Source organism: Schistocerca serialis, chromosome 5, assembly GCF_023864345.2.
Source record: "Schistocerca serialis cubense isolate TAMUIC-IGC-003099 chromosome 5, iqSchSeri2.2, whole genome shotgun sequence".
NCBI lineage: Eukaryota > Metazoa > Arthropoda > Insecta > Orthoptera > Acrididae > Schistocerca > Schistocerca serialis.
The window spans coordinates 218,701,756-218,717,191 of NC_064642.1; the positions used below are offsets into that span (position 1 = coordinate 218,701,756).

The 15,436-nt window shown below is 38.9% G+C and overlaps 1 protein-coding gene across 1 annotated transcript in view; it reads left to right on the top strand.

Moving 5' to 3' along the window:
- The window catches only part of LOC126481664 (uncharacterized), a 190,132-nt gene that overhangs the window by 138,907 nt on the left and 35,789 nt on the right, over positions 1-15,436 (top strand). Inside the window, exons 13-14 of the mRNA XM_050105592.1 lie at positions 11,283-11,387; positions 11,572-11,724. Of these exons, the coding sequence (XP_049961549.1) occupies positions 11,283-11,387; positions 11,572-11,724 (258 nt within the window). The remainder of the gene's footprint in view (positions 1-11,282; positions 11,388-11,571; positions 11,725-15,436) is intronic.

The following is a 15,436-nucleotide window of genomic DNA, read 5'->3' on the forward strand; positions in this document are numbered from 1 at the left end:
GTGTCGTTATTAAAAAATATACTTGCACATTTGTGTGATATATCTTAAAATGTAATACGTGAATAAAAGACCAAAATTATATGTGGAAGCTTAGCTTCTCTTTCAGCGTATTGGCCTTAAGAGACCAATATTATATGTGAAAGCTATGTTTTTCTTGTAGCAACATTATATATATTAATTTAAACCATTAACTTTTCCTGTTCGTGTGTTTGCACTACTTAACAGTGATGTTGCTATTGGCTGACTACACCACGTGTCTGAAGCTTTGAATATCCGCTGTCATCGGCTGGTGAGATCATGTGAGATGAGCTATGACTTGCTTACAAATACGCATCGAAATCTTGATTTCAATGCTTCGGAAAGTAACATACGGTGTTTGGTGGAATTCGAATTTATACTTTCATAATACGAAAATATGCAGTGTATATGTTACTGCACATCAAACATCTTTCCAAAAGGTGTTTTCTGCCCCGAGTTTTGTTTTCTAAAGCGCCGGAGAATTCTACGCCCATGTATAAAACCATAACCATTCAAAGGATTGATAAGTTATACAGTTCCGAGAGAAAATATACTGTCAATTAACAGGGAAAAGCTATATTTCCACCCGGGAGATAGTGTATTTTTAACTGGGAAATTCGGGAGAAATCCGGGAATTTTTTTTCCTTGTTCGCGTATACACCCTGTGTTGGAAAGGTTTCGGGATAGGGTTGCAAAGTAATATTTCCAGGTGACATTACATGTGAAGGAAAGCAGGTCCTTCACCAATGCAGCATGATCAAATGTAGGTTTAGCGCTGAAAGTGAGACCCGCGGATAATACAGATAATTCAGAAGGGGAGAGTGCTTTAGATGAGAGGTCGAGGACACTGTACTGTTGTGACTGGTTCTTGTAAGTGTGAGTTATTATTGGTCTGGGAGGCAGTGGTGAAGGTTTTGGGATGGTAAGGAGATTGGCCAAGCTTAGTTTGTAGGAGATGAGTGGTGATTGATGGTGTCACTGTTTAGGGAACTGTAGAGGGACAGGAAGGGAAAGCCACTGTTCAAGTAGTTTCAGAGAAGGTGGGATAGCTTTTTGAGGTGAAGTCTTGTGTTGGTGGTGTTGCAGTTTGAAGTTGGCTTGGTGGCTGATACCATCCAAGGAAACATGAGGGGCAGATAACTGCAGGATTTTGTAGAAGGAGAGAAGTGTGGTGGAGTGGAAATTGGCTGATGAGGCACATAGGTCACAGATTAGCTGGGTAGGAACAAGATATTGCTGTATTTGAAACTGTAAAAGAGCCTGGAGTAGAATAGGATTACATCCAGAAACAGGAACTTTCAATGTTAGGCCTTTTGGAGTAACTCCAAGGAACAAAGCAGATTTCAAGAAACAGAATGGGGGACCTCAGCATGTTTCCAAAGAGAACGGATGTAATATGTGATGGGATTCATCAAGGCAAAACAGGACAGTAAGGGCGTCAAAAATCATGGGAGTGGCAAAAAAGATAAGCAGAAGGCAGATAAATGATAGTAAAACAGAAGAAAAACAAGGAAAACATTCTGAAAAAAATCAGACAAATTCATGCAAAAATGATGACAACTGACAACGGTTAACAAGAGGTAATGAGTGGGTGAGAATTGCTCACCATAAAAATGATGTATATCATACAAAAAAAATTGGAATTAAATTGGTTGGGAAAGCTGTGAAAAAAGACAAAATTTTAAAAACTGTGTGAACAGAAAAAAAGTCATGTGATAAAATGTAAGCTACTTAGCTTGGCAATTAAAGTAATGTAGGATACAGCAGTAAAAGTCAATCACACTTCTGTCCACATACAACTGACTAACAAAGAATGATACTGAAATTTTGAGAGTTGCCATCCTTTCCATGTCAAATGTTCCCTCCCACACAGCCTTGGCATTTGAGGCAAATGTATTTGTTCAGATGCAGACTCTTTACATCAATACACCACTATTCTCACCTCAGCCTTCACTCGGTGTAATTACCCCACCAGCCTAGTTCATAAGCACATTTCCTGGGCCATCACATCCAGTCCTGGCATTGCTGATCCCTCCAAAAAACAACTTCAGAGGACATTACTGGTCACTCAGTATTATCCTGGCCTGGAATTCCTTAATCAGCTACTTAGACAAGGCCATTACTTCCTAAAATCATTTTTTGAAATGTGATCATTTTGCCCAGCACACCTAGAATAGCTTTTTGTCACTCTCCCAATCTCCACAATATTCCTGTCAGACGCTATGCTCCTTCTGCACCCATCTCCCTGCCCTATGGCCCCTACCCCTGTGACCATCCCCACTGCAAGATTTGCCCTATGCACGCTCCATCCATCACCAATTCCAGTCCTGTAACTGGCAAAACATATACTATCAAGGGGAGAGCCAGCTTTGAAATGACATGTCATATACCAGCTTGGCAACACACAATATCCTGCTGCAGAGCATGCTGTAAAACATGACAATTGTGACCTCAGTGCCTGTTTCACCACACACGGAATCTGGATTCTTCCCCTAGACAAGAGTTTCTCAAAACTCCACAGGCGGGAAGTAGCACTACAACATATCCTTGGTGTTTGCCACCCACCTGGCCTTAATTTATGTTAATTTCTTCCATCTCAGCATTTCTTCACAGTAACTACTCCTTTCTTCACTCTGTTTTAGTTTTCTATGTCTTTCATTTTCTTACCTGTCTATTTCTGCCATCCTCTTCCCATCTCTGTTACATGCAGTGCACTTAGCTTTTCACTCTTATTAACTTGTACACGATGTTTTAGCAGTAATCTCTGTCTTACCCTGTCTTCCACCTTTAACCTCTCGGGATTTCAAATCTCATTCGATGCAACCCCCAGCAACCAGTCTTTCCATCTCATCCCAACTGGTAGGTCTCCCCTGACCTGCAGTTGTGGTTGTTTTTTCTGAAATCTACCCGTTTCCCTAGACCTCTCCAGTCCTTTTCCTTCACCCCTCTTCCTTCCCCTTCAATCCTTTTGCCTGAAGAAGGAGCCACTGGCTCCGAAAGCTTGCCTAATTATAATCTTCTTTTATGTGTGTGTTCTGCCACCACTTTGTGAGTAGATTTTTTATCAATCCAATTACATTATAACAATTTGATGAGCTGTTTCATGATTCATATATTAGGGCTCTCTGTAAACATAGTATTGGCTACTGTATCAAAACAATTGACTCTACAAAGTACTGGTTACTTTTTTGCATATATGTTAGCACATCATACTTAACTTCACTTAGGGAATAGTTTCCTTTCCTGTCCATTTCATGCTGTTTACTTACAGACTATAAGGCCCTTTCTAGGGCTTAGAATGAAGTTTTGTATTCTGGTGCAAATGTCTGTAACAGGTTGAAGACAGACATTGGGCAGGAAAGTGAGAAACCAATATATTAAAAAAACAAATTAAAAAGAGTATGTTACTAGCCACTCCTTATATAATGTGTCGAAAACCAGTTAATACAACACTTCATACCAGACAGTCTTCTTTTTAAGTTACATGAATGCTTGGTATAAGGTACAGGATTAAAACAGCAACTGTGATGATTGACATAACTGGCTAAAAGTGTCTACAAGTTGTTGGTCTAATACAGTAAATGTTTCAAATAACTTCCATGGTCACAAATGCCCCAAATTGCTCTCAATCAAATTTCGTTTTCTTAGCCATTGTATAAGAGCTAAGACCCCTAATCCATTTACACTTATCCATTGACTATGTACATCTACATTCAAACTCTGCAACCACTGTGAAGGGCATAGCAGAGGGTACTTCCATTGAACCAGTTGTTAATGCTTCTTACCATTCCATTTAAGTACAGAGCGCAGGAAGAAAGATTCTGTAATTGCATCTGTGCCTGCTGTAATTAATTTAATCTTGTCCTTATGATCGCAATGTGAGTGATACATAGGGGATTATAGTATATTCCTAGATTCATAATTGTAAGCTGTTTTTTGAATTTTTGTTAGTATCTAGTAGAAGCCAACCTCGGGGAAGATCAGTTTGGATTCCGTAGAAACACTGGAACACGTGAGGCAATACTGACCTTACGACTTATCTTAGAAGAAAGATTAAGGAAAGGCAAACCTACGTTTCTAGCATTTGTAGACTTAGAGAAAGCTTTTGACAATGTTGACTGGGATACTCTCTTTCAAATTCTAAAGGTGGCAGGGGTAAAATACAGGGAGCGAAAGGCTATTTACAATTTGTACAGAAACCAGATGGCAGTTATAAGAGTCGAGGGACATGAAAGGGAAGCAGTGGTTGGGAAGGGAGTAAGACAGGGTTGTAGCCTCTCCCCGATGTTGTTTAATCTGTATATTGAGCAAGCAGTAAAGGAAACAAAAGAAAAATTCGGAGTAGGTATTAAAATTCATGGAGAAGAAATAAAAACTTTGAGGTTCGCCGATGACATTGTAATTCTGACAGAGACAGCAAAGGACTTGGAAGAGCAGTTGAATGGAATGGACAGTGTCTTGAAAGGAGGATATAAAATGAACATCAACAAAAGCAAAACAAGGATAATGGAATGTAGTCTAATTAAGTCGGGTGATGCTGAGGGAATTAGATTAGGAAATGAGGCACTTAAAGTAGTAAAGGAGTTTTGCTATTTGGGGAGCAAAATAACTGATGATGGTCGAAGTAGAAGGATATAAAATGTAGACTGGCAATGGCAAGGAAAGCATTTCTGAAGAAGAGAAATTTGTTAACATCCAGTATTGATTTAAGTGTCAGGAAGTCATTTCTGAAAGTATTTGTATGGAGTGTAGCTATGTATGTATGGAAGTGAAACATGGACGATAAATAGTTTGGACAAAAAGAGAATAGAAGCTTTCGAAATGTTGTGCTACAGAAGAATGCTGAAGATTAGATGGGTAGATCACATAACTAATGAGGAAGTATTGAATAGGATTGGGGAGAAGAGAAGTTTGTGGCACAACTTGACCAGAAGAAGGGATCGGTTGGTAGGACATGTTCTGAGGCATCAAGGGATCACCAATTTAGTATTGGAGGGCAGCGTGGAGGGTAAAAATCGTAGAGGGAGACCAAGAGATGAATACACTAAGCAGATTCAGAAGGATGTAGGTTGCAGTAGGTACTGGGAGATGAAAAAGCTTGCACAGGATAGAGTAGCATGGAGAGCTGCATCAAACCAGTCTCAGGACTGAAGACCACAACAACAACAACCTTTCTCAGAACAGTTTGTGTCTATCTTAAAGTGTCTGCAGGGTCAGGTTTTTCAGTATCTCTGCAACACTCTCACATGGGTCAAACAAACATGTGACCATTTACACTGCCCTTCCTGTATACATTCAATATTTCCTGATAGTCTTGTTCGGTACGGCTCCCAAACTCTTGAGCAATATTCTAGGATGGGTCGCATGAGTGATTTGGAAGTAATCTCCTGTGTAGACTGGTTGCATTTCTCCAATATTCGGCAAATGCATCAATGTTTGCCACCTGCTTTAGCTATGATTGAGACTATATGATTGTTCCATGTCATAGCTCTATAAAGTATTACATCCAGATATTTACATTAGTTTATAGATTCCAGTTGGGAGTCATTGATACAGTAGTAAGTCATAGGATACTATCTTTTTTGTTTTGTGAATTGTACAGTTTTACATTTCTGAAGTTATCAGCTTTTGCACCACTGTGAAATCTTATTAATGTCTAGCTGAATATTTGTGCAGTGTTTTCCAGACAGTGTGTCACAACAGATAACTGCATCTATTCAATTCAATTCAAAATTCCAGCCAAGATAACATTGTCTAGACACTACTGTGGGTTCTTTGAGTGCTCTGGGAGAAGTTTCATTTTTAACTGCAACAGATGAAATATTAGTTCACTTTATTACATGAATGAGTAGAAAGATTTGCTTAACTTGAGACAGTTGTTTGCCAAGGAGAGCGTAGAATATTTCCAACTGTCATTGACTATGAAAGCAAGATTATTGCCGTACAAGAAAACATGGATCTTTTTTACTCAATTTATAATCGTTAGTACCTCCTTCTCAATTTAACGATAATTGCTCTGTGCTGCTTACAAGGTCTTAGAGGCAAATGTGAATCCATTTGGATTTCTAAGAGACAGCATGGCACCAATGCTGTATTGAGATGCGTTGTTCTCCAGAGTCAAAGGCTTACCGAGGATGAACGTGGTCAAACACGGAGTGAAGCAGAGATGATGTTTCAATGTCTGGAATGCTGACTGACACACCTCAAACCACACAAACCTTCCTTCTTTCTTCTGAAGCTGATTCAACAAATGACAAAAGTGAGCAACCTGTAGATTGAATTTTGTGCAGTAATCTACCTTCCTTAAAAGTAACTGTAACTTCCCAATATTAATATGAAAAGGCAAATTTCCTGTGAGTGCAATATGGTCTGCCATTGGTATGACACTGCTCTTGCGTAACATGGACCACAAGTATTGTACTCTAGGAAAAAAACCACACTTCTCAAGCTTGCAATGGAGCACATCGTCTAACAGTCACTGGAAAACCACCTGCAAATTTTGTAAATAGTATTGTCTCATGGAGCCAGTAACCCAGAAGTCATTCAAATAGACGATGCAGCACAACTCTGGAGCTTAAGTTACCCAGAATGGCAAATGGTTGAACTGGTATATCCAGAGAGGAATACTCAGTATTAATATCTGTCAACAATTGGGATCCAGTGGCAGCTGCAAGTATGCATCTCTGAGATCAGTTTTGGAGATATACTGACTGCCAGCCAATTTATCCAGCAATTCCTTGCGATGCATTATGGGATAATCTTCTATTTCACTTTGTGCATTGGCCGTGTGCTTGAAATCACCACAAAGTCTAACATCACTGTTTGGTTTCTGGGGTGGGGCTAGCCCATTGGCTTGATGACACTGGTGACACCACCCCAAGAATCATTGTTCGAGTTCTACTTTCACTTCGTCTTCCGTAGCAAACTCAATGGGGTAGGTGAGACAGAACTTGGAACTGTTGATGGTTTCAGAGTTATTTGGGCTTCAGATTTGATAGCTCTACCCAGATCCTTACAGAAAAGTTGATTAAATGACTGCAGCAATGCTTGACGTTCAAAAATTGTACAACCTGAGAAATGAAGTTAACTTCATCTACCAATTTGAATCCAGAGCACCAAGTCCAAAAATATTTTCTGTAAACAGTGAATTTACAACCAAAAATATGATCTGGTGCTCCACGATTTCGACTGGGCCATGACTGGTATCTGTCTGTACAAGGGAATCAGCTACCTACTGTAAAATACTGTGTGGTACTGAGAACACTGAAAGGTGATCAAAATAGCTGAGTCCCCTGTGCCTTATTCAAACTTTGTACAACACCCAGCTATCATCAAGTCTACCATGATGCAGTGCAACTGTGGGCCCACTGACATACATGGGGGCTCGATTGTGAACATGGGAAAGTTGTCCTGTGCCACTGTTCACTATCATTTACTACAAACAGCTGCTAAATGTTGTGGAATACGGCAGGCTTGATAAGGGCCAAAGAAAGGGCATTACCTCCTCTCATGTAGTGACCAGCAATCAGGGCAAGACTGTTGTGCTAGTGAGTGAGAGTCCAGCACCATGGAACAACAGAGCTCTGTGCGAACGGCATGATTGACTGAATGCAGCAGAAACTGACTGCAATCTGGTGTGACCCCTACCTCTGTAGCAGACTGGTGCCAGGACACCAGAGAACCCATTCTGTTACCAAGCTCGACCAACCAACTCGACAACTTGGTTGCTAAAATATGAGTAGTTGCCAATGGGGACCAATCCTGCTGGAGTGACATGTCACCTGCCACCTGCAAATTGCCCAGAAATGCATTTTGACTACAGAAATTAACTCCTCCAATTATGCAATTTATGCAACATCATCTAATGTTTGATCTGAAAGTGTTGTCACTTTAGTCTGTAACGCTCTGTTTGCCGCCACCTGTAACAGTACATTGCAAGTTAGGAGGGAGCTACATAGGACACGGTGCATTGCTTACACTCAAAGTTACACTGAGGTGTCAAAAGTAATGGGATAGCAGTATGCCCATGTACAGATAACAGTAGTATCTTGTACATAAGGTACAAAAGGGCTGTGCACTGATGGAACTGTCATTTGTACTCAGGTGATTTGCGTGAAAAGGTTTCCAACATGATCACGTCCACACGACAGGAATTAACAGACTTTGAACATGGAATGCAAGCTGGAGCTACACACACGGTTCATTCCATTTTGGAATTCGTTAGGGAATTCAGTATTCTGTGATCCCTAGTGTCAAGAGTGTGCCGAAAACACCAAATTTCAGGTGTTACGGACAATGCAATGGCCGACGACCTTCACTTAATGACTGAGAGCATGGCATTTACATAGAGTTGTCAGTGCTAACGGACAAGGAACAATGCACGATATAACTGGAGAAATCAATGTGTAACATATGACGAATGAATCTGTTAGGACAGTGTGGCCAAATTTGGCATTAATGGGCTGTGGCAGCAGACAGCTGATGCAAACGCCTTTGCTAATGGCACGACATTAACTGCAGCACCTCTCCTGGGCTTGTGACAATATCAGTTGGACCATAGACAACTGGAAAAGCATGGCCTGGTCAGGGGAGTCAGTTTCAGTTGGTAAGAGCTGATGGTAGGGTTGAAGTATGGTGCAGACTCCAAGAAGTTGTCAACAAGGCATTGTGCAAGCTGGTGGTGGCTCCATTATGGTGTGGTCTGTGTTTACATGGAATGGACTGGGTCCTCTGTTCCAACTGAATGGAACTGGTTATGTTCAGCTACTTGGGGATATTTGCAGCCATTCACGAACTTCATGTTCCCAAACAATGATGTCATGTCTCCTCACAACAATTGTTCATGACTAGTCTGAAGAACGTTCTGGACAATTCAAGTGAATGGTTTGTCCACACAGATCACCCAACAGGAATCCAATCAAAATATTGTGGGACATAATGGAGAGGTCAGTTCATGCACAAAATCTTGCATATGCAACACCTTAGCAATTATGGACAGCTACAGAGGCAGCATGGCTCAGTATTTCTGCAATGGACTTCCAGTGACTTGTTGAGTCCATGCCATGTTGAGTTGCTGCTCTACACCAGGAAAAAGGAGGCCTGAGACAGTATTGGAGCTACCCCATGACTTCCGTCACCCCAGTGTACATCTACATGCTAACCCTATGTAAGTTGGCTATCCACTCCTCATACAACTGGGCGGGACACTTGCGATGTTGATTGAACTGCAAGTGGGCAGCTGATACATGCATTTGCTGACTGTAGTAGTGCATTAGTAATGTACACAACTCTAAAAATCCTGTTTTTTCATGGTCTGCAAGTGCTCTGTTATTTCTGTACCACCTCTTACAAACTATTGCTAATTGACAGCAACAAAATGCTCTGATCCACTGGCTGTGATTCACCTTACCTGGCATTATAGCGTAAATAATTTTCCCACATTTCTGGGATCTCATCAAAACCAGCAAATGGGGCCATTGATGGTGGTTCAGGCTGTGCCGCCTGTACGTGTGTCGCTGGCTATGGGACAGCAAAAGGATGGGTTCCTGCATTTGCTCATGCTGTTGTTGCAACTGTTCTGCTGCTGTTGTTTGAACTGCTCCTCCTGCAGCTGCATTTCTTGCCTCCCACACTCCAAATATGCTGTCAGCGATGGCAACAATATACAATACTAACATCAAGAGCGAGTTCTCATCACCAGCTATTATATCTCCTGTAGCGAGATGATTGCAACCACAAAAAACACTTGAGACAAGCATGAAGTATTATGACATGTGGAGCTCATGAGAAAAATAATGTGTGTACCTAACTAGCAAGATGTGTCCAAAGGCACTATCAGGTCCAAACACAGAACAATATGAGTGTAACAATGCAAAGAATTCACAAAACTTATCTGAGCACGTATAAGCCAAGTAAATAAGAATGCGGGCAGTTGTTAACATGCAGCTGGCTTCAGAGTCCATGGTGTCAAACCAAGAATGTTAAGTCTCCAGGGGCACTGCCCAATTTAGGCAATAGATGTGCTGCTTACGGTGGAGTCACGGGTCACTCTGACTTTTGATGTTGAACATCTCATCTGATGTACATCAGTTTGGCAAGGACACCAAAGGGGAAGATTTTCAAACAGATTTGGTAGGTTCATTTTATAAAGTGTAAACAGGTGTATTTATATTGATTTACATAAAAATAAAGTAATGCTTTAGGCTCTGTTTCTGATGAGCTAAATCCTATATTTGTTAAAACAAATTTATATAGATACTTCATTTCAATCAGAAACTCCAATTTCCCTGGGAAGAAAACCACTAAAATAATATTTTTCACAAAATTTTAAAGCAGTGTCAAAAAAGGGTTAATGAAAATGAAAATTGTAACACTAACTTGATTGCTGTGTTAATCCTTCGGCATGCTCCTTCCAATGGCTGTTGGAAAAACTACAGATAGTGTGGTGCTAGTTATGTTGCCAAATCTGTTACTATCTTATCAAGTCTACTCTAGCTTTTCTCAAATTCAAAATTTTTTTAATGTCACTTCATATAAGAATGAATAATTGGATGACTTGGACAATATTGTCATTGTTAATGCAAGACTATTTCACTTGTTTTCCAAGTAATTTGTGGGTGAAGAACATAATAATTTTTTTATAGAAATAGTTCCTGAAATTTATTTGAATCTGTTTCCCTTAATTCTTGGTTTTTATAGATAATTTAAAAGTGATTTGATTTTGACTAGATTTTTAGACTATGTTAGTTTGATTAGTGTTCTTAGCTTTTTAGGGTATTATTGGTTCTTTAAGAGATTTGTTCTATGGTTTTCACATTCAGTGAGTACAAATATCGTCTGCAAATAAAACTAAATGGGAAGTTATATTTAGGGGTAAGTCACTTACATAAAATAATAGATAAGGAATAGAATATCTGGAACATATTGGCTAGAAGATTAGAGGATGTTTCAAGACATCAAGGAATATTTTCCATTGGAGTAGAGGGAGCCATAAAGGGGAAATACTGGAGCAAAAGACAGAGATTGGAATATATCCAACAAATAATTGAGGACAATGGGTGTAAGTGCTGATCTGAAGTAAAGAGGTTGGCACGAAAGAGGAGGTTGCAGCAGGTAGCATCAAATCAGTTAACAAGAGTGCACCTAAAGTGGGGCTTTCCAGTCCAACAAATATTTTCCTGTGCCAAGTGTTACAACTACCCTTGGCTTTCCCTCTGTTGAATATGACTGTTGAAAGTTTTCATTGGTTTTCTTTGTCATTTCAGAATAACCAAGTCTGTGATGTGAAGATATGGGACAGGCCATGGCTAAACAAGCGTGAGATTACGGAAATACAGTGCTCTTCCAAGTTGGACAGAACGAGACGAGCAGTTAGTACTAATTAGTATAAATAAAAGATTACTCTCTTCTTTACTGTTGAAATTATTTCTTTTTGTTTTAGTTGCTCCTAATTACTTTGCAAGCTGTCTACCGATTTAATAGATTATGTCATGATAATTTTCTTTCCAGTCTGCACACATTTTACTCTTTTTCATAACAAACCTTAAATTACAGGTACTACCTGATGTCCCTCCAGGAGGTCTCCAAGATGCTGAGATAAATGATAGTGTCAAGAATGCTGCAGCTTTTGCAGTAAGCGAAATTGATAAGCAACAAGATTCAGAGTCCAAGCTGGTCTTGGTTAAGATTGTGAGTGCTCAAACACAGGTAAGAATATTTATTATTAGTAACATTTATTACTATTATGAAGCAATTGCAAGCTGTGTAAGCTCTTTGCAGCTAGTGGAACAATATTTTGCCCAACTAGTGTGAAAGAACGTTGTAAAAACAAACAAGTAATTTTCAAAAATTGAATGTCTACTTATGATCTCATTATGTGGAGAGGTCAGTTACTCCTTTTGGCTCCTAGTTTTTCCGCAATGTCAAGTTCTTGAGCTGTCACATAGTTTCATATTTCTTGGATTTTCAATTCTCCACTTATTGAGTTCTTCGCTGCCCCAAACACATTAAGTATTATTTATCTCTAGAATATAACCGTTTCTTCATTCTTTCTTATAAAATTCTAAAACTCACATGAAAAATATTAATTCATTGTACAAGTGACTTATAGGCAGATATCTTGATTTTTCATAGAGATTTCTGCTGTTTAAGACATTTAACTTGAACATGTGACACATATTACATATTTTCTATCTGTTTCTGTCAGTGGGTTTTCAGAGGCCCTTCGGCATGGTTTTTGTGCAGTCAAGCATCAGATTTTTAAAACTCATATTTGCTGGAAAATTCATGATGTAACATGATTCAGTAAACGCAAATTCATTGTTTTCATATGATATGAGAAGAAATAGTGAGGCAAAGTTTTATGTTTGACATTCTTAGTGGCTGTAAGAAATGCTTGTGGGTGAGTGATGTGGGATCCATGTAGGATGACGGATGAATCTATTCAGGAAGGGTTGACACAATACGTCTTCGTATGGTGGCTAAGAGGTTACATTTGAGAGTAGGACAAGGTGTTGTAGCGGTTCCACCTTCTTTTATATCTTCGATTGTTGTCCTCGGTATTGACGTACTGCATTGCTACACTGGTTGAAAAATGGGTTGTGTATTCTGTAAATGATGTAGCTGACAGATGCATAGTTGCATTTCACAGTCTATTATTATCACTTTTCGCAACTCCCCGATAATACGCAGTTATTTGGCCAGTGCACTATTGTTATAACTTCCAATAAGCCTCATAATAGTTTTCAGATGAACCTCCAAGTACTGCTACTATAGTTAACTGTTGAGCATCTACGAGCAGTAAAAACATAACCACGAAGTTCACAGTTATTGAAGAATAGAAAGGTACCGTACGTATGGAAACAGTCACTGTCATTGTTTTTACACATGGCGTATTGTGTAACACTTATTTCATGGATGCATTGTTATTGATCTAACCAACAGAGTTTCCTCGTCTGGGCCCTTAAATATTATCACAATAATAGGTGCTGAAACTACACATTGATCGAACTTAAATTTACAGAAATTACAATTAAAACTTAATTCATTAAATTAACTGACTACATCAAAAAATTCCGTCTTATTAACAGTTTCTTTTACTACAAGGGTTAAGCCGAATTATTTGTGTAAATCATGAAATTCACAAATATAGTTATGTAAACAATACTTTTGACAAAACTGTTAATTGCTTTGGAATTAATGAAGGGCTGGTTTTGCTAACATGTTTTCAACTAGAGACAAATAGATACTTTAAGAATACTAGTGTTTAGTCTTCCAAATGTTTATAACTAGTGCAGAATTTATATTTGTTTATACATCAACAATAGAATTTAAGTTATGAAACAATTACTGCTTTCACCCTATAACAAAAGATACTAAGTAGGAATAGTTGAAATAAATTAGAAAATCAATTACATATCTAAAACTAAGCACAAAATTAGATCTGGTGTTATATTCTTTAAAACTAAGAGCGAATCTTTCTCTTTTATGAAAATGCAGATTATATTCACATATGTTAATGGTAATTAGTTGAAATTGAAAAAAAAATGAATTTAAAGAGGCAGATGGCAAAACAAGAGGAGATTTAAATTTATCCCAGTGTGCTTCGTCACAGTGTGAGAGCTTTGTTAACACAGAGACAGTAATACTAGTCGACAGTTATTTTGAGGTGTGGTTGAAGATTGCTTCAGCCTGGCACCTGTTTGAGGTTAGCTGAGCTGTGTTCTTATTCCAGAAAGTGAGAGCCAAACACAGATGTAGGCAAAAGATTGGGAATACCATAGTGTATTCTTTTAGATCAAGACATTTTGTCATAAGAAGCTTTATGGACAAATAGCTGATAACCCAGTACTTAGCTATTCATTCCAGTCTTACGCACAGGTGAAATGTCATGGAAACTGATTTCAGTCAGCCTATGGACCTTGGAAGTTGTGAATTTAACACTAACATCAGTTGTTTCATTTGTTGTTACTCATCACTTCCTTCCTAAATTCACTCCCCACTCCAAGTGGTTCTAAAGATTACACACACACACACACACACACACACACCCACCACCACCACCACCACCACCACCACCACACACCCTTCCCCCCCTCCCCAAGGTAATAATACACATGAAGCTAGTTTCCTCAAAATTTCTCCAGATATTTCAGAGTTGTGTTTTCTTGCCACCACTTGCCCAGCACAACCACCACCCCCACCCCAAGAAGAGGTATCTCATCCCTGCAATAACTGAGTCTGCATATGTAAGTCATTTTTGTGCCCACTTTGGTATGTAGCCACAGATGATGCAACGAGTAGTTATAGTCTATACACACAAAGAACAGCCCTTAAAGTTGAAGTGGTGTAGCTGCTTCATGTGCCTACCACTGCCGACCATGTAATGTGATTTTGTATATTTCTCTGTATTACTGCAGCTCAGTAACGTATCACAAGCAACCTTTTGTGTTTGAGAGTTGAAAGCTGGCAACAGTGCTGCCAGCTTTCAGGGCTCTTCTTTCATTCTATGCAGTATAGAGGTTGTGAAGAGGAAGCTGAGTATCATAAGGAATTAGATAAGAGGATGTAACGGCAAAATGCCACTTTCCTCCAATACCAAGTTGAGGATCCTTGCTGCCTATGGATGTGTCCTATCAAGTGATCCATTATTTTAGTAAAGTTATGCATAGATCTCTTCACTTACCAGTTCACTTCAGTACCTCCTAATTTACTAGCTGATGTACCTATCTAAGCTTCATCATTCTTCTGTAGCACTACATTCCAAAAGCTTATATTCTCATCCTTTCCAAACAGCTTATCATTGTTTCATTTGTATACAAGTCCACACGCCAAACAAATATCTTCTGATAAGAGTTCCTAACATTCAAAATGATATTTTAATTTGGCAGATTTCTCTTCTTCAAAAATGCATTTCCTGTCATACCAACCTGTTTTTTATGTCTTTTTTTTATTTTGGTCATTGTTAGATATTTGAAAGCCAAACTGTTTTAGTGTCTCATTTCCTAATTTAATTCTCTCGACATCGCTTGATTTAATGCAACTATACTCTACCTTTGTTTTACTTTTGTTCATAACCTCTTTTCAAGACACTATCCATTCCTTTCTACCAGTATTCTAAGTCCTTTATCAGTTCTCATTAGATTATAATGTCATAGTTTTCACTTCTTCTGGAGCTTTAATCTTCACTCCAAATTTCTTTTTGGTTTCCTTTACTGCTTGCTCAGTGTACAAATTGAATAATAACTACTGCTGCCTTTCATGTCCTTCGACTAGTACAACTGCAGTCTAGTATTTTAACCCTGTTACCGTCAGAATTTAAAAGTGTATATTCCAGTCAACACTGTCAAAAGCTTCCTCTAATTTTACAAATGCTGCAAACATTGGTTTGCCTTTCTGCAGCATATATTCTAAGATAAGT